This window comes from Tursiops truncatus, chromosome 21 (assembly GCF_011762595.2).
Source record: "Tursiops truncatus isolate mTurTru1 chromosome 21, mTurTru1.mat.Y, whole genome shotgun sequence".
NCBI lineage: Eukaryota > Metazoa > Chordata > Mammalia > Artiodactyla > Delphinidae > Tursiops > Tursiops truncatus.
In genome coordinates, this window is record NC_047054.1 from 14330201 (window position 1) to 14351028 (window position 20828).

The window sequence follows — 20828 nt, forward strand, 5'->3', positions numbered from 1 at the left end:
ACTTTTTAAAAAATCCAGCACTTGGAGCTGTATGGGTGTGTGTGTGTGTGTGGGGGTGGGTGGGTGTGGGTGTGGGTGTGTGTGTTGTGTGTACACAAGTTAGGAAAAAATTTCAGTGGTGCTCTAGGCAGTAGAACTTTAAGAAGTTTTTTTTTTTCCTTCTTCATAATAGTCTACATTTTCCCAGAGCTCTACAATGGTTATATAGTGTTTTTTTAATTGGAAAATAAAGTTCATTTTACAAATGCAAGTGGTTCCCTGCCAACTTTGCCCAAATGCTATGGAGAGTCAACTCTTCAAAGAAAAGAATCATTATTATGTAATCATTTTCAAACTCCCCTTTTAAGACCTTAAAAGGGGACTTCTAAAGCTAACAGAAGCCCCAAGCAGGAAATAAATTTGCAACTGAACAGATGCACTCCCAGAGAGGGGTGCGATGCACCTTCGGTGGCTTTGGCAACAATTTCCTTTTATTATTCCTTCGATTCCAAGTGCTTTTCAATCCAAGAAGCCTGAAAAAGTTAATAGGTCCTTAATAGGGACTCTGCTCCCTGAACTGACTCCTGTTCATAAGGTAATCTGGAGACCCCATGTGGGCCTTTCACACCGGCTTTAGCAAATTCCCTGCAGTGAGGTGGCCCCAAGGCAACTCTGTTTTCCAAAGACCAGGCTGTGACCTAATCAATAGGGCTCAGAGCAAGACAATCCCTACATTCTACAGTCCTGAAGGGGGGAGGGGCGGGCGGGAGGAGAGTTCAAGCTTTATTGAGGAATGCTATTTACCTGTCACCGTGATGGTTCACCCGGCAGGGGTTAAAAAAAAAAATCTCCAGCTGCTTTAGCAGACTCCCGGCCAGCAGCCAGCACAAAATAAACATATTTACTTAAGCTTCATTCACAAGTTCTGATGTAAAACTGTTAAAGCCCCAAAGCAGGTAGATCTGTGAGATACCAGGGCAGCAGTGGCAGCTTGCATGGTATAGCAAGTTTTAACCGCCTGTCCATTCAAATGCCATGAAGAGTGTCATTACCAGAACATGACAGGAAAAAAATCATCCTAGTGTGCACATCCCAAAATTTACACAGAGGAGTCCCAAAATATGAACTTTTTAACTCTGAAAAGAATTAAAACTGAAGCAACACAACGGCAAGTTTACAGAAGGACTACTTTTCATCATTGCCCTTAATCCCAAAGAGAAGTATGAAAAATATAGGTTTTGGGTTACAAAGGTTAACAATTTCCCAAGCCCATAGGAACTTGTCTTTTAATTACTACAGATTTTGCTTCATTTGGAAATGGAAGACCTGGTCTAATCACATCTTTTGGAAAAATCACTTGGTAAAAACTGTCTTAAGACAACAGATACATTTACATAAAGAAGATTTAGCCCTCGAAGGTCAAATCAAATTAGAATTATGCTACCAACCCCAAATACATACCCAAAAGGCAATGTGAATGGGACTAGTTTAAAAAGAGATGTTTATCCTGAAAAAAAAAGACACTTGATTCACTCAGAATTTTACAAAAGCTATCACTAGACAATTTTTAATTGAAAACAAAGCTCTAATTTGAAATTAACTATTAGGTTGCTTTCCTACATCCACTAACACAAAGCAAGAGACAGCCCAGGTCAAATGACTGCAAAATGAGTCTCCATCCAGCTTTAACACTAGCTTAACATCACAAGAATTGCTTCACTGTAATATTTTTACACACCAGGATCTAAGCCAGCAGCACCTTTGACAAAGAAATTTTCTGCAACACCAGCATAGTGAGTTTTTAACATCCTCACCGAATACCATCCCAAGAAGGTATCTGCTCCTAACAATACTAAACTCGTCACGCAGAACTACTTAACTCTTCCCACCACCCCTTCCCAGCAAGGGTGCACCAACCAATCATGGAAGAACAGACATGGGGCCATCACCTCACTGGGTGACTGAGCCTTGCTTTGAATTGACAAATATTCCTCAGAGTCGTTGAGCTCCACACAATTCTCTCAACCTGTGCTGCGCTGGAAGTGGGGCTAGTCCACACAGAGATGTGCTGTAAGTGCAAAATACACATCAATTCAAGACTTCATGTGAACCCCAAAACATAAAAGGTCTCATTAACACTCTTTTATGTTGATTACATGCTGAAATGTATGTTAAATATATTGTCAAAACTAATTTCACTTATTTAATGTGTGTGTGTGTGTGTGTGTGTGTGTGTGTGTGGCATTTAGAATATTTAAAATTATATACATGGACGGTCCTACTGAGTAATGCTGCCTTAACTTGTAAACTAACTCTTCTTTGAAGATTCGAAGAATAAAAAATAAAAGTAAACACTGGCAGAATTTATACAATTCTGCAAATATAAGTTGTGAATATAGGCTCACTTTTTTCATAGGGGCAATTGCATCAGAATAAAATGCTTAAACAATAGGGTACTTCTAATATAGTTTACTCTGGGGCACAAATTGTTTTGTTGTGCTTTGTTTTGGTTACACAGATTGTACTGATTAGGTGTCTATCATAATGCAGATTCACCTCTAATCCCAAAATAGAGAATTTAAGACTGCTATTCTCTTAGATAAAATGATCGTCCATATACTCTATTCAAGATTCATTATCTATTAAAATATCAAATTTTAGGTCAGCATCTCTAGACTAGGTTTCTAATGAAACCTAAATTAAACTTCTGTTATAGAATCTTAATTTCATCCTATGAAAGAATTTTATTAGAAACAAGAACATTCATTTTGATATTTAATGATCACTGTACAGCAATAAACAATGAACAAACATTTATTCTTTACTAAGGTCACTTATTCTTTTCTTCTCTAAGGAGGATTATTTTTCATTGCTTGTTTTTCTAATCTCTTTGAGGAAAATAATACTAACCAGGGTTTAATTATATTTTCTTTAAAAAAAAAAAAAAAGATAGCCACAAGTTTCCTTTTCCACAGATAAGTCAATGTGTTCAAAGACATTAACTCCCCAAATTTCCATTAACTCCCCCAAATTACAGAAACATCACAAGGCTTAGTCAGTCAGTACATTTATGAGTTTGTTTCAAATTCTGAGATTTGAAATGTCATAGGGCATTTTCCTATTTATTCTGTTGCATATTTGTCACGTAACTCTAATACAAGCTAACTTTAATACAATACTAAGTGGCATTAAAATACATCTTTAAACTATTTTTAATATGTTTCCATTTAAGCTGAAACGTGAGCAGAGGTATAAGGAACGTGTACGAAGCCAAGAGATAGCAAAGCACCCTCCTATGTTCCCTCCCTCTTTCGATGTCCCCTAAATTGTCCCTGTACTTCCCATTCCATTTCCCCCAAGTCTTCCTCTAAGAAAAAGCAATAAATGAAATAATTTGTGACAAATTAATTAGCAAGAAAAGTGGTGTAAAAAACACCATCCAGAAACCAAAGGCTGTTGTGAAGACCTCCTGGCTACCTTTACCAGACACTCAGTATCTCTGCCTTTGGCATTAAAATGCTGTTCAAAAATTGGGATCCTCAAGTTCCCTGGGGACAAGCCACTTCAGAAATCTTTGTGATAAAAACTGAGAAGGAGTAAAGACTATGATGTATAGCTGAATATGTAAGGTAGAAATTTTTCAAGAAACTATAGATATTTTTTACAGACAATTTTCAAATGCCTTTAAATTCTTATGTACATTTACTATTCAAATGGAATTTCCTCGAAGGGAAAAAACCAGCTAAAGTGGCTGTGGTAGACTGAAAAATGAACACAATACTTTGCAACGCCTCCCGAGAGGTGGAGTCTATTTTTCTACCCACTGAGTCACCCTGCTCAGCCAGGAATGTGGGAGAAGTGACAACATAAGAGTTCTGAGTACAGGCCTCAAGAAGTCTTGCTGCTTCTGTTCTCTAGCTCTTAGAACCCTGAGACTATTATGTGAACAAATTCAAGCTGGTCTGCTGGATGATGACACATGTAGGGCTGTACTCCCGGCCCGCAACCAAAATCTAGCCAACTCCCAGAGGCTGAGCCATCATGCTGACAGCAAATGACCCAACACATGAGCGAGCCCAGCTGAAACTAGCAAAGGAAAAACCCAGCTGAATCCAGCCACAACTACCAACCCACAGGATTGTAACCTAAATAAACTTAGGTGGTTGTTTGAAGCCACTAAGTTTAAGGTGGTTTATTTCCCAACAAAAGGCTAAATAACATGGTTCTCTGTGACTTGCTTCACGGTATTTCACGTCGGCCAAAGATAATGAAAGTTTCAATTTGGCTTTGGATTTCTCTGCATTTACTCCACTAAATCTTCTAATCGTTCTCATTAAACCTAACTTAAGCTAGACATCATCTCTCCATTTCTCGTAACTCTCAACTGGTTCTCAGGCACCAAAATGTGCCTCTCCGAACAGATCTCTACCCAAATACACAGAGAATAACTTCCACAAAGGTTTCCTGCCCTTCCTTTAATCATCCTAAAGCGTTAGGTATAAATTAGAAAAACGAAGTGAACTGAATTAGCTACTGCTAACCGTCTATTCATATGTATGAAAGGTTTAGAATTAGATGCCCTAAGCAAGAAAAGTAGACAAAGAGCAAATAAGAATTGTTTTTAAAATTTAGATGCAGTAACTTAGATGAGGAAAATATTTTTAGTTTTTACATATATTACTCTCCTTAACATAGTCAGTCTGCTCATTGAATTTCTCCTTAATTCTACTAGGCTTTAAAAGAAGGGTTTGCTATAAGTAAATAGCACCCCATTAACAGAAATAACCAAGAGATTTACAATAAACAACAAATGGCTTTTTAGAAGAGTACATCTATATGTGCTCAATTTATCGCAGAAAACTGACAGTTTCAAAAATACTCTAGGACTCTAGAAATAATTACTTCTTTTAAGCTTTAGGAAATTCATCAATAATGATACTAGCAAGTAAAAACAGGCTCTACTAATCTGAAAGTCTTTCAAGAGTTAAATGTTTGCAAAATAACATACAATATAAATGGATGTTCATCTTCTAGTACTTAAAACAGAAGAAATATGTTTCCCAGAGAATGACACAGGCTATTCTACAGCCCAAGAAAACAACAATCCCTAAGGCAGGTATACTCACCTAGAAAGCCACAGAATTTAGGATTTCTCATTCTAGGTGTTGGTAAACCCAATCTGACAACTGAAGTTGCTTCTCGAGCCGGCAAAGTATAAACAAAAGGAATCGGCAGTGCCACTGAAGTTTTGTTGTGGCTATTACTCTAATTCTTTTGTTTTGAGCTATTTCAGAAGTATGGGAAAAAGGGCATTTTAAATGGAAGATCAGTTTTAACTGCATTAAAAGAATAGGTGGACCTATAGCACATATGACACCTTTCTACCCCTTTATCATTTTCTCTATATATTCCCAGTAGAATAAATTTAAAAGGTCTTTCCCAATGATGGTTACTTAGATATGTGTTTCCTTTTATTATTTGGTAACAATCTATTTCAAGTTCAAACTGTACCGATCCACCAAGTGTTTGCTGTGTGCCTACTACGTTCCAGGCATAGTTCTAGGCACCAGCAATACAGGCAGGAACAACACAAAGGTCCCTGCCCTCATACAGCTCCTATTGTGAGACATAAAATGACAAAAGCAGATTTTTTTAAATGTTAGAATAGTTCTTAATATACACTATGCAAAACACAGTATTTGAAAAATCATGGGCCTTAAATTATAAAGCTTTATATTCTGTAGATGTGATACTTAGTTTGACTTCTTTCTAAAACCAACAACACTGAGCTAATTAAAAACAAACATGGATATTATTCATGTTCATGCTTTCCTAATCAGCTTTCATCTTCTACATGAAGTCATCACGCTGTTAAGAAAAAAATACTTTAAAAAATTGTTTTAGATCTATCCTTTAAAAGTAACGGGTTTCCATTCTGATGCCTCAACCAGCGAACTAACTTGGTTTTTACATGGCAAACTCGTCTTTTTTCATTTAAAAATGTACACACCTTCAGCTGAGGAAAAAATCAAAAGAAAAATAGCGTCATGTGACAAACATTTATTGGCTTTATCAAAAGATGACCATCACTGAACAAGTATTTACTGACTACCAGCTGTGTGCCAAGAACTGCAACAAGATAAAGATATTTGAGACAGCTTGATGTCAACCAGTTTTAAGACTAAACAGGCAAGTAAAACAGTTAACGATGACAAGCTAAAAGCAGGGAGCTCCCTGGTGGCCTAGTGATTAGGATTCGGTGCTTTCACTGCGCTGCCAGTGCCAGGCTCAGTGCCAGGTTCAATCGCTGCTCAGGGAAACTAGCCATGAGAGGTGTGGCCAAGATTTAAAAAACAAACAAACAAACAAACAAAAACTAAAAATAAATGGATCTTAGAGAATCTTTTAACTAAGAATTTATGGTTGAACTGTTTTAAAACACTTTAAAAGTTAATTCAAATGTAAAGTCCTTTTCCAAAAAGCTGTTTTAAACTAACAAAATGTCTTCAACTTGTGATAAAGAAAACATATTACTTCACGAAAGAGTCCAAAATCACTGTTTACAAAAACTGACATAACACACTGACTGCAACTGATATGAATATCAATACCTGTAAATCACAAATCAGAAAATGTTGCCACACACAGATTAATTTCATCTTTCACTGTAAAATTATTTAATGCTCCTTTTATAATAAACAGTAGCCTTAAAAATAAGCATTACTCATCAAATTTTTTCTTTTGTACTGAATAAGGGACTATTTACAGAACTAAAACAGTATATTAAATCCCAAATGCTCTGATTTTTAAGACCATTTAAATAAAAATCCAGTCTGTCAAGAAAGTTAAGTTCAGTATTAGAAGTCTGCGCTATCTCACATTATTTTACCTTAATAAAGGCATACTAGTAGTTTGAGCTATGGAGGATTTCCACGGTAAGCTGGCAATACTAAAGATCAAATCCTGGCCCAGACAGCTGCCTACCTTAAAAACGGATATATTTTTTATTATTTTATTATAATTGTTTGTCTTTTACACCTTAATGGGGAGACAGGTTTATCTGAAGATACAGGTTTGCAAAGAACTATAGGTTATTACTTCACTTGGAAATAGCCTTGGATGACAGATTCTCTTGAATCTGTACATTTTACCCACGTGTACAAATATATAGAAAAGTGACTTCTATTTGTCCATTGTAAAGGTTTACCTTCTTCATTTATAAAGTAGAAATAAAACCCACTGTATAAGCACATATTAGACTAAGTGCCATGTAATGTACGTAGAAATACTTGCAGGCTGTGGAGCATTATAAAAATGCCTGTCATCAACCACTGTCACCATCGTTATCACTGTTCTCCTTGCCCTCTGGTCCTCCCTTATGAGAGCTTGTGAGGATTGGCCACCCTGAAACCTCTAGAACAGAGGGACTTAAAACCAGAGGTCCCAGGACACTGAGGGTCCATGAACAGAGTTAGCATTTCATGAGCCCCTGGTATTGTAACCAAACTGCTGAATCTCTGAAGAGAGAATATACAGCTTTCAACAGATTCTCAAAAGTTTCTGTGGTTCTGAAAACATGAAGAACCACTGTTTTGAAGATCTGGATGCAGGTATCTGGGAGGGCAGTAGAAGAAAGGCCTGACACCCCTTTCATGACTACCATTATTATACGTTGCAATCTGTTTGTGGAACAAAGGCTATGCAGCGCTATGTCAGCCACCGTGCTTAGGAGCGGGCAGAAAAATAAGCAAGACTGTGCTCTGTCTTTGAGTTCTGGGTGACACACATGAAAAAGACCAATAAACCAAAAGACTCTGAGTCAGACATATACCGAAAGGGGAACAAAGAGAAGCAGGCTAACGACCTGGTCTCAGGAAAGGCTTCTCAGAAGAGGCAACACTGGCTCATTAGGCCAACCTAACAAATATTTACAGAGTGCCTATTACATGAACCCAGTAGTAAAAGATTTAGAATCTACCCACACAAGGAGCTGACAGTTGAGAAAAGGACTGTAAATAAACAATTACACTAGAGTGATACTTGAAGTGAAAAAAAAATACATACAAGAAAAGAATTAGCTCCATATGAAGGAGAAAGCTTGTCAAGAAAGATTTATTAAAGCAGAGTTAGAGAAAATAAGAGGCGATCAAGTGGTCAGTGTGTTACCCAAAGGCAGGGAGATAGGAAACAATGGGGCCCAGAGGCGTGAGAGGGTGACAGGGAAGGGACTGGCCCCAACTGGCTAAAGCACCTGGATGAACAGGAGCTGATGAGGGCAGCACAGGCAAAGGACATTGGAAAAGGGAGGCAAGTTTACTAGGGCATCACAGGCTATGCTGAAGAGCTGGGACTTCATGTAATAGGGACACTAAAAAGCTTTAAGGAGGAGTCCGTGGAGATGGAACGCCCCTGCTTAAGAACCATCTCTGTATTACCAGAACACCCTCAGTGTGTCACACCTTAAACCACATCAATTCCTATGACACTACTTAATTTAAAAATATGTATGTATGGGGACTTCCCTGGTGGTGCACTGGTTAAGACTCCGCCTTAGCTCCAGGGGATGCAGGTTCCCCGACCAGGGGAACTAAGATCCCACATGCTGCGGGGCAACTAAGCCCGCGCGCTGCAATGAAGAGCCCATGCAGCCAAGTAAATAAATATTAAAATATATACGCATACAAATATTTCAAAATTCAATGAACAGAATATATTACCATCTAATTCTACTCAAGAATTACTGTGATGATCTAATGAGATAATCAAAGAGCTTAAAATAGGGTTAGTACACAGTAAGCATTCAATAAATGTTAACTATAATTATATACTGATGGTGATAAATATGAAGAAAGTAAGATAAGCGCACAATATGGCTAAACCAGCACAAATTAGAAAGAAGTCTTAAGAAACTACAGAAATAGCTGGGTAACTTTTAACAAAAAAAAGGAAAAATCAACTGGACTAAATTAAAAAGACCATATTTGGTAGACTTTCTCCAGCATAAAATAAATAGACACGTCTAAAGGTTCTCTTTCAACAGGTCAGTTTACTCAGCTACTTGGAGGACTAGCAATGAAACAGGTTCAATATGATAGCAGATATTCTGAGGGGAGAAAGAGTACTTCAATTGCCAAGGCAAGTTAGTTGATAAGACTGGCCCTTGAAGTATATATGTGAATAGTTTTGACTTTTATCACTGCCGTTAAACTGGATGACTGCCAATTCAACACGTTCATCCATGTGCCCTTGAACAGCAATCTTCCCAAGTCCATTTATTCCCAGTAACGAACGAAGACATGAAAGACCGTGCTTTGTGGCACTGTGTCCTGTACGGTGAGAATGCACTATTTACAGCAACATGGTTTGGTTTTTTAAAAACTACGTACCATGAAGGTAGCTGCAAATAAAGGAGTACACAAAATACAAACTAACAGATAATAAATACTTGACAAACCCAGACTTATGAACTAAAACAATCCAGAGTCAAAACAACAGGAACTAAATGGTTAAGAAAAAAATCCAACATGGACAAACAACTAAAGTTTAAGATCTACTCAATTTTCATAATTGGGCAAGGCAGGCAATACAGAAAGAACAGACTAGAGGTTAATGGGGTATTAAATCTCTATACACATACGCCTCTCATCAAGGTATGAACACTCAACTCTTCAACACTCTTAGAACATAAAGATGGTTCCCTGCCAAGAGGGTTGAGAAGGAGAACAGGTTCACTAAGGCTTTCATGCCACACACCACATGGTGGCGAGGACAATGGCTGAGGCCAAGGCATTGAGGACGACAATGCAAGACAACAGCTACGAGGAACTCCATGCAAAGAAGAAGTGCGGGTTAAGCCGGCTTCAGCTACTGTGTGCATTAAATTGGTTTCAAAGGTTAGCCAGGACCCTAACAACCACCTAAAACAAGGTTTCCAGGAAAAGAGGCTTCAACTAACATCCAGTACAGTTCACACAGGCAGCATTTTTATTCATGAGAGGGTCATACTTTCACAACTGAAAACACAGGTGAGACACCTGTCCATCTCCACTAGACATGGAAGCTCACCATATTACTCAACATGATTCACCCGCTACTAATCAGTTCAGTGCAATAATCTTAAATTGTTTAAGTGCTACCACTCTGTAACGCTAAAATCCTGTTCTACTAAATGTGCCGAAGAGCAATCCATCGTTCTGAGGAAAAAATGAAGGAGGAAGATTCTCAGAGTCAATACTCCTTCAAGACCAAGCCTCAAGTTTAGGATTGAAGGGTCCAGCCCAGCCCAGCCCAGCCCACCCCCATTCAGCCCAGAATCCCACTCAACTTTAAATGGGCTCCCTTGGGGCATCGCAAGACCACTCACTCTTGAGTAAGAGGCAGTCCCATGCAGTGTCTGCATGCACACGCTCCCTAGTTCTGCCACTTAGTACTCAAGTGGTTTTAGGCAACTTATTTAACCTGTGAACGTTTCCTCATCGGTAACATAGGGACAACAGTAACTATCTGGTACTTGTGAGGATTAAATAAACTAATACATATAGAGTGCTTAGAACAGCACTGGTTGTGACACTCAATAAGTCTCTGTGGTTTGTTATTACAGTGACGCCCCTCATCGTTACTGTCATTATCGCCGAAAGCATGCAGTCAGAGAGCATACTTCAAGTTGTTTCCACCGCATCCCCCCCAGGTTCTGGCCCTCACACATCATTTAGGATTGTATCGGGGCACTGCACGCCTTCACCACATGCTGCTAAACAACGTAACACCACCTGGAATCACAGGGCTTTATATCCCCACCCCTCTTCCAGCCACACTCACTCGGTACTTTAAGCATCAACTCATTAAATATCATACAAATAACTAAAGAGAAGCTGATCCTCTGTTTCCTCTTAAAACAAAATGGAATTTCCTTAGGATTTCTAATAAGATCCTATTTTCACCTTAAAATCCTCCTGCTTCAAAGGAGGGTCCCTTCCCCAGTGGGATTATTACCACGCCCTCCCTGCCCTGACTCAGATTCACAGATTCTTTACTTCCAGACACAGCAACAGCACACTATCATCACATAATTTCTGCCAAAGCCAGATTTTTCAATCTCACTGTTGGCTAGGAAATCAGTTTCTTTTCTCTTCAACTTTCTGAGGAGGAGAGCAAAAAGAAAAGAACAGGACAGCAGCTGTGGCCACTTAAGGGAGGAGATGGCAACACAAAAGCTCTTTCATCAGCAAATTTCTTCACTCCCTAACGGGCCTCCCACCAGTATCTATTTAAGTTCCTGCTGCCCGGAATTCTAGACCCAGCTCCTGGTCCCACCACACTAGACTACACTTCTAGCGGCCACCCAGCTCTCAGCCACTCTTACAGACTTTTGGGTCATGATGCTTGAGCCCATTAAGAGCCTTTCTCTACATTCTACTTTCTGTCATGAGAGAAGTGGCCCTAGGAAAAAACATAGGTCCCTGGCTGTATGCAGAATATCCTACTTTAAGTTGGGAAAAGGTTTTTTAAACTCGAGTGAATAACCAAAATAATAATTAAATACTCAGAGTTCTGCCAAACCAGACAGAATCCCCAGAAACATTTTCCCTCTCACTGAAGTCAACAATAAGGTTAGTCTGGACTGGAATTCCCTTCTGTTCCCATTAAACAGACTCATTCCTCCTGCATCCCATAAGGCAGGCCAGGAGCCAGTCTCCAAACGGGTGATCCAGGAATGGTGCAATAATGCTCCCCTGTTATGAGAATGTAGCCAGGTTCTCTCAAGAAAAATGTAGTCCTTATTCTCCCTCCCATATTTCATGAACAGTGACTTATCTTGTTGCAACAGCTGTACTTCCATATTAATTCATTCCAAGTCTTTTCATCAAAATGTAAATTTCAATTCTGAAAGCAGGACTGGGAGTCTAAGAGTAACACAGCACTAATAAGTTCAGAAATTTGCTTTTATCTTAGTGAAATACTTGGTCTCCCCGAATATGTAGAGTCACAACGGGGAAACACTCCAGCTTGGCTGCACTACACTACAACAGCCAAACTGAACCAAAGTACTCCACGCAGAAGGGAAAACATACCTAAAAGACATCCCGTTACAATACAGACATGGGTGCAACAGAGCTCAACTAATAAACACTGCTTCAATACAAGGTCCTATTAACAAATGAAAAGAAACTTTTGGCCAAGCATTTTGCTGGGTTGTTTTTTTTTTTTTTGCGGTACACGGGCCTCTCCCATTGTGGAGCGCAGGCTCAGTGGCCATGGTTCACGTGCACAGCCGCTCCGCGGCATGTGGGATCTTCCCGGACCGGGGCACGAACCCATGTCCCCTGCATCGGCAGGCGGACTCTCAACCACTGAGCCACCAGGGAAGCCCAGCATTTTGCTAGTTTTAAAGATTATTTAGTTTTAAAAATTAGCAAAAACCCGCAACATTTTACTTGGTGCTCAAGTAATAATTAACTTGGATGGGTCCTCATCATTATTCCACAGTTCTCCAGGAGGAAGCCCCAAGATTCCACTCTGCTCAACTCTGAAGCTTACAACAAGGCAACCAGGAATGTATTGGAAGTGAGAATGGGGTGAACGCTGAGAAGTATAAAGTCAGGAAAATAAAAACCTAAATGTGAAATTACACATGCTTCCAAGATACGTACTCCGCTAACATTTCTGTTAAACCTGCTTTACAACCCTCACTGTAGATTTTAAGGAGACAAAAAGGGAAGAAGATTTAATTAGAGCACTGGACATTGGCTCTCTAACAAGACTGACTTTCCAAATAGTGTTTCACCTAACACTCAACCTTTCCAAACCTCAAATGGACAAGCAATCGTGTGGGCTTGGATTTATCAGAACAGTTAACTAACAGCCAGCAGCCTCTCCAGGAAAAGCATATGACACAGTGAGAGATTATCTGATGAGTCAAATGACTGTCACCCCCATACTGCAAGTACGTGTGGCCTCCCTGCAAAGCCAATTAGCAAAAGATGCACAGAATTCAGTTGACAGGGCTGTTCATCCAACTACATATTTTAGGTAGTCCATAGAATTTCCATTTCCAAAGAAAACAACTTGTCAGGGGGTGTTTCAAATTTAAGTAGGCTTTTTTTTTTTTAAAGAAAAAGGAGGATCTTAAAAATAATAAGAACTAAATTCAGATAGCTGAATATATCCTCTGTTCTATGAGAAGCATACAAATGATATGCGTATGTGACAATGTTGAAATAGGTAAAACACCACAAAAACTCGGTTATATTATTCAACCAACACTACAGAGTTTAAAGTTAAGTCAAAGGCAGGAAGCAAACAGACCATGAGATGGGCAGGTTCGTGGGCTCCACACCCACAGCAGCTCTGTACAGGCCCACAGACATCAACCCCATACGAAACGTATCCCTAGAGAAAGGAGGCTCAGCAGAAACGGGCAAGGAGCAGAGACTGAAGTTCTTGAAAGGTGCTAATGAATCCAAACTGGGCCAGGCCAACTCCAATTCACACCGGAGTTTTACTGCTGTGTCCTACGGCGTGCCCAATGGTGTCCCTGAACTGCCCCTACGTTTCTTCATCTGACAGGAACCTCTCCACACTTCCCACCTGCCTTCAAAATCAGTGAGACAAACCCCACGTGAAAAATTAGCACATCTAATTTTAGTATTTCTGCTGCACAAACATACCGACTTTTCATGAAAGAATTCTATACTATGATACCAAGTGCCTTGCCAGGGGTCTCTGGAAAATAACTTGGGCTGATAATTCTACTGCCAAAAAGAAAATATCTTGCAATGTATAAATATTATTACATCACCTTCATTCAATTTCAAAAAGCACACGAACATAAATCTGCTGCGTGCTATGTATTTTCCTCTGTAAAGCAAGGACTGCGCAATAGATGACACCTAGAAATTGCCAATTTTTCTCTCACCTTTAAATCTCAATCTTTATACCAATGCGTAACAGTTCCTACCCCACTGCCCATAATCCCAACTCATCCCCTGGCCTCTCACTAAGTTACCACTGGAAAAGTCTGGCACTGCCGTTCAGCTTGAAAACTACTATAAATTATATATTTCAGAATAAATACTGCCTTGTTCAGTTGGTTGGTTACCCCACCTCCCTTGATAGTAAGAATATCCCAGTCTCTTAAATTTATAGACGAAAAGTATTAGTTTCTAAATAGGTCTTTAAAAAGCAACAATAAAAATACTCTTCTCACTTGAAAGAAAAAAACCCAAAAGGCTGTGCTCATATAATTTAAGACATCAAGGAAATGTAAATTAAGATTTTGTTTCTATTTTCTGTCTGAACTTTAACTTCCAACAGTTCTCTTCACAGGCTTTCAAAGCCCACCTTGGAAAAGAAAAAAATAGGAAAAATTGTCCTTATGAAATTCACAAAAACACTTCATAGTTTCAGCTTCAGTTACTAAATCCTGGGTATTTTTCTATGTTGCCATTGTACCTGAAAACTAATTCATATCAGAGAGTATGAAAAGAAAAAAGATCCATTCTACTCTTCAGATGGGTGATTACTAACTGCTGCTGGTGATGCTATTTTCTCTTGAATTGAACCATTACAGGTGTTTCAGATTAGTAGCATGTAATCTGCAGATCTGTACCACATGCTAGTGGTATAAAATTCACTAGAAAAAGAACCCCCTGAATAAACAAAAACACATTAAAAATTGTATAGTCTCTAAAATCACTTATTTCTAGGACAATAATTATTTTTCATGTGCTATACACCTATTAGATACGGGAGTATTGACTGAAGAACTTATTTGTGGTTATTACTGAATAAAAACTTAAAGGTTTAATGTAATTAGAAAAATACCCCTTTTAGAATGCACATATTCATAAAGGAAACATCAATGAGATTAATAAACAAACTGAACCCCACCTATGGCTGATTACTGCTGCGATTACCCAGTTTCCTTCTATTTCCACTAGCATTCTCAGAAAGCAGAACATTCAAAGCGAAAATAATCATTAATTTACTCATTCAGCCTTTAACCATTTAATGAGCAGCTTCTACACGCCAGGCACTTTTTGCTAGGTGCTGAGGACAGAAAATACATGAGCTAAAAGCCCATCCTTAAAGGTGGTTCTGGGCTGAACTGTGTACCCCAAGATTCATGTGCTGAAGTTCTAAATTCCCAGTACCTCAAAACATGACCGTACTTGGAGACAGGGCCTTAAAAGAGATAAAGCAGTTAAAATGAGGTCATTAGGGAGTGGTCCCCTATGACTGGTATCCTTACAAGAAGAGATGAGGACACAAACATACAGAGGGAAGATCATGTGATGTCACAGGGGGAAGATGGCCAACTACAAGCCAAGGAGAGAGGACTCAGAAGAAACCTGCTCTGCCTTGATCTTTGACTTCTAACCTCCAGAAATGGGAGAAAATAAATTTCTCTTGTTTAAGCCACCCAGTCTGTGGCAGACCTTTGTTACAGCTGCCCCAGCAAACTAATACCACAGCTCACGCCCCATCAAAGGAGACTGATATATAACTATAAACTCTGTGAAAGGCAGCTAACTTTGAGATATGTACAAAATGTAAAAAAAAAAAATACACACTCTAGCATAAATTGGCTATCCTGGATGTTCTGGTTTTTAGGACCTTATTCTAGGGGAAAGAATATCATAACAGAGCATTGTTACCATTTCCAAGAGACATTAAATAGACTCTAACACATGTTATTTCACTTTATGCCCACATAAATCTTACAGTAATTTTGAGTGTCCCCATCTTAAAGATGGAGAAAGTCAGTTTTAAAAAGGTAATCAACTTGTCCAGACCACCAAATTAACAACTGAAAAAGCCACAATTCAAAGCCAGGTCCCCTCAGTTTGACATTCTACAGCCTACATCTGCCTTTCAAACAAAACCCCAAGAAGGTACTAAGTCAAGCAGATCACAGCATGAAGTTTTAGAACAGAGTCTTCTCTCTGTGCATTGCCTAATTTGCAGGTGTGCACGAATGTCTGAATAGCATGCTAGGTAGTGGAGTAGTCTTTTAAGTCTGCAACCTTACTAGCTGGAAAAACTCTGGAAGGGCCTCTCAAAGTTACAGCAAAACCATAAGCATGCTTCTGATAATATACAGAACAAACCTGTATATTATCAGTGGTAATGATTTCAATTTTTCTGATTTTTTTCCTACTCATTTTATGCCAACTCATTCAGGTTCCTCTAGTTCCATCCTCATGGCTTACTATACAAAGACATGTGCAACAGGACAAAAAGTATGGACATGCACTGCGCCCTACCAGAAGCCAACGGGGAATTGTGAAGGAGCCAGCACAGGGCATACTTACTTTAGAAAAAAATGAAAGGGAAGAGCAAACCACAGTAATAAAAACACACCTACCTGTTTCTTCATCTATTTTGAAAACACCAACACCAGAACCATCTCGAATGGAATAGTGGATCTCCCCATCTCTTCCTGTGTCCTCATCATGAGCTGATACCTTCATCACTGATGAACCAACAGGGACATTTTCTTTCACTACACCCTTTTCCACAAAGCTAGGAAACACTGGTGGGTGTAAGTTCTCATTCACATCGATGACTTCAACTTCAATGTAGCAAGTGGAAGACAGAGAAATGGGCTTCCCTTTGTCTTTGGCCCTCACAGTGAGATTATACACTTGCTTCTTCTCAAAGTCCAACTGCTGTACGATTCTAACTGCTCCACTGAGCTTATCCACATCAAAGTTTCCTTCTCCGTGGTCCATAAGACTGTATCTCACCTGACTAGACTGACTTAAATCAGGATCATAGGTCTCTAACCACATGATTATGGTTCCTTCTGGAAGGTCCTCTCGAACTTTCACACGGTAATTAGGGGGAATAAACTTGGGTGGGTTGTCATTAACATCCTCTAATGACACCTTCAGAAGCACCGTGGAAAGCAGCTGCGGTTCTTCTCTGGCTTGATCCCTGGCTTCAATCTTTACGTAATGCACGTGCTGTTCTTCACGATCCAAGGGGTTCACGATTTTAACCACTCCAGTCATGCTGTCAATTGAAAATTTATCTGTGTCTGTAAGAATAGAGTACGTCACATGTCCATTGGGCCCCAGATCTTTATCTGTGGCTTCAACCTGGATGATTTCACTATTTATCTCTTTGTCTTCACTCACTTCAACGAAATAGTTCTCCTGTAAAAACTCAGGTGGGTTATCATTGGCATCCAGAACTCTGATCTCCAGAAGACGCCAAGCAGCCTTCTGTGGCAGACCGAGGTCAGACACCGTAACATTCAGGGTATATCTGTCTGTTGTTTCACGGTCAAGCGGAGATAAAATTTTGAGCATTCCTGTTTCCATGTCAATAATGAAGCAACTATCCTCATTTCCTCCAGAAATAGCATAGACCAGTTTTCCGTTGAAGCCAGTGTCCAGGTCAGTAGCATTCATGAAAATTATGCTGGAACCCACAGGATGATTTTCCTTCACCTCAATACCAGCTGGAAGAGTACTTCTAAACTGTGGTGTGTGAGCATTGACAGAGTGAGAATCAAAGAAGACATCCTCAACCTCTCCCTGACTGTGTAACTTATTGGCCTGCAGGAGTTTCTCTGCCAGCATCCTGGCCACACCAGTCTCCTCGCAGTGCAAGTTTACTGGCTTGCGAAGGGCAGCCACAGTTATGTTGATATATAATGGTGTGGCAAAATTCTCTCCATCTGTAGCTGTAATTCTCAGACTGTGAAATGACACCTTTGCCCCTAAACCATTCATGAGCGACTGCTTTAATGACAATACCCCGGAGCTGGGGTTTAAGCTGAACAAATCCAGTTCATTCCCAGCTTCAGTCTGATACCGCACCAACTGCAGTTCATCTGCGTCAATGGCAGAAACAGTGGTTATCTGCTCCCCTACACCTAGGTCCCTGGGAATTGTTCCTTCACAGTTTATCTTCTCAAACAGGGGTGTGTTGTCATTCAAGTTATTGAGAGTGAGAGTAGCAAGGACTTCAACCTCCCGGCGGTACGGCAAGCCCCAGTCTGATGCCCGAATCCTTAGAGTATAAACCCGTGGCATCAGCTCGTAGTCCAAGTTCTCTGAAGTACTCACAGCACCGGTGAAATGGTTAATCACAAACGGCACGTGATTCAAATTTGCAATGCTGTAAGTCACATACCCGTTCTCACCCTCATCAGGGTCCACAGCACTCACACTCATCACCGTAGTACCAATGGGCACGTTCTCGTCAAAAGATGCTTTGTAGGCTGTCTGGGTAAATTCAGGGGGATGGCTATTTGCACTCAAGACTTTAACCAAGACTTTGGTCGAGGCTTTTCTGTCACTTGTTGTTACTTCAAGTTCAAAATGGGAGGCTTGCTGTCTTTTAATTGGTTCTAAAATGGAAATGAGACCAGTGTTGTGATTTAAACTGAATTTAGCTTTTCCAGGTGTACTTTTAAAAACATACTTCAAATGAGAATAGCTAGGTGTGGCTTTCACCATGACCACGGGTGTGCTGGGAGGAGCAAATTCACTTATTTCTGCTCTGTAAACCTCCTTTTCAAACTTGACTGGCCCAGCTTTGAACCGTGGTGAAGTCACCTGAATTACTTTTACAGAAGAGAACTGGGGAGGACTTCCTTTATCTTTCGCCTGTAGTGTCAGGTTGTAGCCGAAAGGATGACTGTCCCAATCAATGTCACCGACTGCTTTGAGTTTATACTCTTTGCTCCCTGGAGAGGTCCTCACTGTTCTAAACTGCTGAAGGAGGTCTCCTGCCACAATGCTTAAAGAAGCGACTTCCCCATTGGCACCCTGATCGCAGTCATCCACGGTTATGATGGCATACGTTGGGTCCTTCTCCAATTCCGATGGTGATAACGTCACTGCTGTTATCACAGGAGCACACTCGTTGGCCTGCTCTACGTGAACTGTCAGCTTAGCCATGCTGCTGATACCACTGCTCCCGTACAATTTCATGCCACGGTCCACAGCAAGAATTTCCATCTCATAGAACTTGGTCTCTGTGTAGTCAAGTCTACCAGTTAAAACTATGGTGCCACTGGTGGGGTGGATAGCAAACATGTCTGTTCGATCTTTAAAACTGTAGTAAAATTCTCCATTGGTGCCTATGTCTGCATCCGTGGCACTGACTCTTGCAATACTGGTCCTCAGGGCTGTGTTTTCAGGTAAAGAAACACTGTACGAGGTGGGTGAGAATAATGGCCTCAAGTCATTTGTATCCAGCACTTGTACCCTGACCTTTGTTCGTGCTTCCACATTAGTATTTTTTTCAACTGCTTTGACTATCAATGTGTAATGGTCTTTCACTTCTCTATTAAGAATAGCTGTATTTCCTCCTTTGGTCCTTATTCTCAGAAAGCAAAAGTCTCCAAGAATGTACTCTTCAGCTTTGAATAGGTTTTCATTGTCTCCTGAGACAATTTTGTACCTTAACTCCCACAATGGATTTGTAATGTAAATACCCATCTTTACGGGATGCCCAACATAGGTCTTCGCTGCAGAATTTTCATGCACTGTGACATTGTACTGGAAATGTGTGAACTGTACAGGAGTTTGTTCAAGTGCTTGGCTTCCATCACTGTCTCCAAAATGCTGGAGGAGGAGCAAAAGCAGAAGCGAGGCCAAATGCCTCCCCATCGCTTAACTCCCAGGAACCTGCAACGGAAGAAAATAAGAATCATTGCTTCAGGGAAATAAACAAAAAGTGTACTTTTCTTAAGGTTTTAGACCTTTTTTTTTTTTTTGCGGTACGCGGGCCTCTCACTGCTGTGGCCTCTCCCATTGCGGAGCACAGGCTCCGGACGCGCAGGCTCAGCGGCCATGGCTCATGGGCCCAGCCGATCCACGGCATGTGGGATCTTCCCGGACCGGGGCACGAACCTGTGTCCCCTGCATCGGCACGCGGACTCTCAACCACTGTGCCACCAGGGAAGCCCAGACCTCACATTTTAATAAAGTATTTTCCATCTATACAGAATATGAATAAATGCAATAGTTTTCCAATATAAGTATCAATACTGCTAATATTTCTAGAATTACTAAGTTTAAGAACAATTTTTTTTATTTTAATGACTCAAAGAATCTTAAAGAGCATCAGATGAAGGTCTTCCAGCTGCAACAACTACACTGTATTCCTGCACTTCAATCTTCAAGGCAAGTATAAGCCACTGCTAAAAAAGGGAGTGAACATTGTTTCCATTTACTTGTATATAATAAATGAAGTGCTCAAAAGCTCACAGACTTGATGCTACTACAGTATCCTGACCATGGGACGCTTCGGACAGCTAACAACCAAAAAAACTCTCAACAGTGGTTTTATATAACCTCTCATAATGATAGCTTGTAATCTCATCTAGAAATTTATCCTGAAATTATATTATTTCTTTATAAGAATGATTAAGTTGACTCCCTACATAATATAAGGGTTTACTGTCTCATTTAGCACTGTATTAACTATTTAAAGGTATTAAAATAAATGTATCACCAAGTTTAATACTGAAGTCATTTCTGAACCAACAATCTGAGCCCCAAACAGTCAGTTTACAAAAGGCAAGAGCTTGATGTCAAACAGAACTTGCCCTCCCTAAACCAGGGACACAAATCTTGGCAACATCACTGCTGCATCACCACTGCTGCCAACAGCCAGTGCACAGAGGGTCGGCACAAAGCTAAATCATCTAAGCAAACATGCGTAGAGGGGCCCAATCAACGCAGCAAGGTGGAAGGCACTGCAGGGAGGTCCAAGGGTGAGGTGGGCGGAAAGAGGACATGTGAGAAAGGGGTACCCTGAACCAGTGGGAAGGCAGGCAGTTCACTGGGCTGAGGCCTGGCGGGGGAGGACAATCGCTTTCAGAGCAG

The 20828-nt window shown here is 40.2% G+C and overlaps 1 protein-coding gene across 4 annotated transcripts in view; it reads right to left on the minus strand.

Annotated features, from left to right (window-relative positions):
- Nucleotides 1-20828, minus strand: part of FAT1 (FAT atypical cadherin 1) — a 120036-nt gene that overhangs the window by 85046 nt on the left and 14162 nt on the right. For all 4 annotated transcript variants that reach the window (XM_019921435.3, XM_019921436.3, XM_033848944.2 and 1 more), the window contains exon 2: nucleotides 16346-19625. In XM_019921435.3, coding sequence (XP_019776994.2) covers nucleotides 16346-19607 — 3262 coding nt within the window. In that variant the 5' untranslated portion in view covers nucleotides 19608-19625. The remainder of the gene's footprint in view (nucleotides 1-16345; nucleotides 19626-20828) is intronic.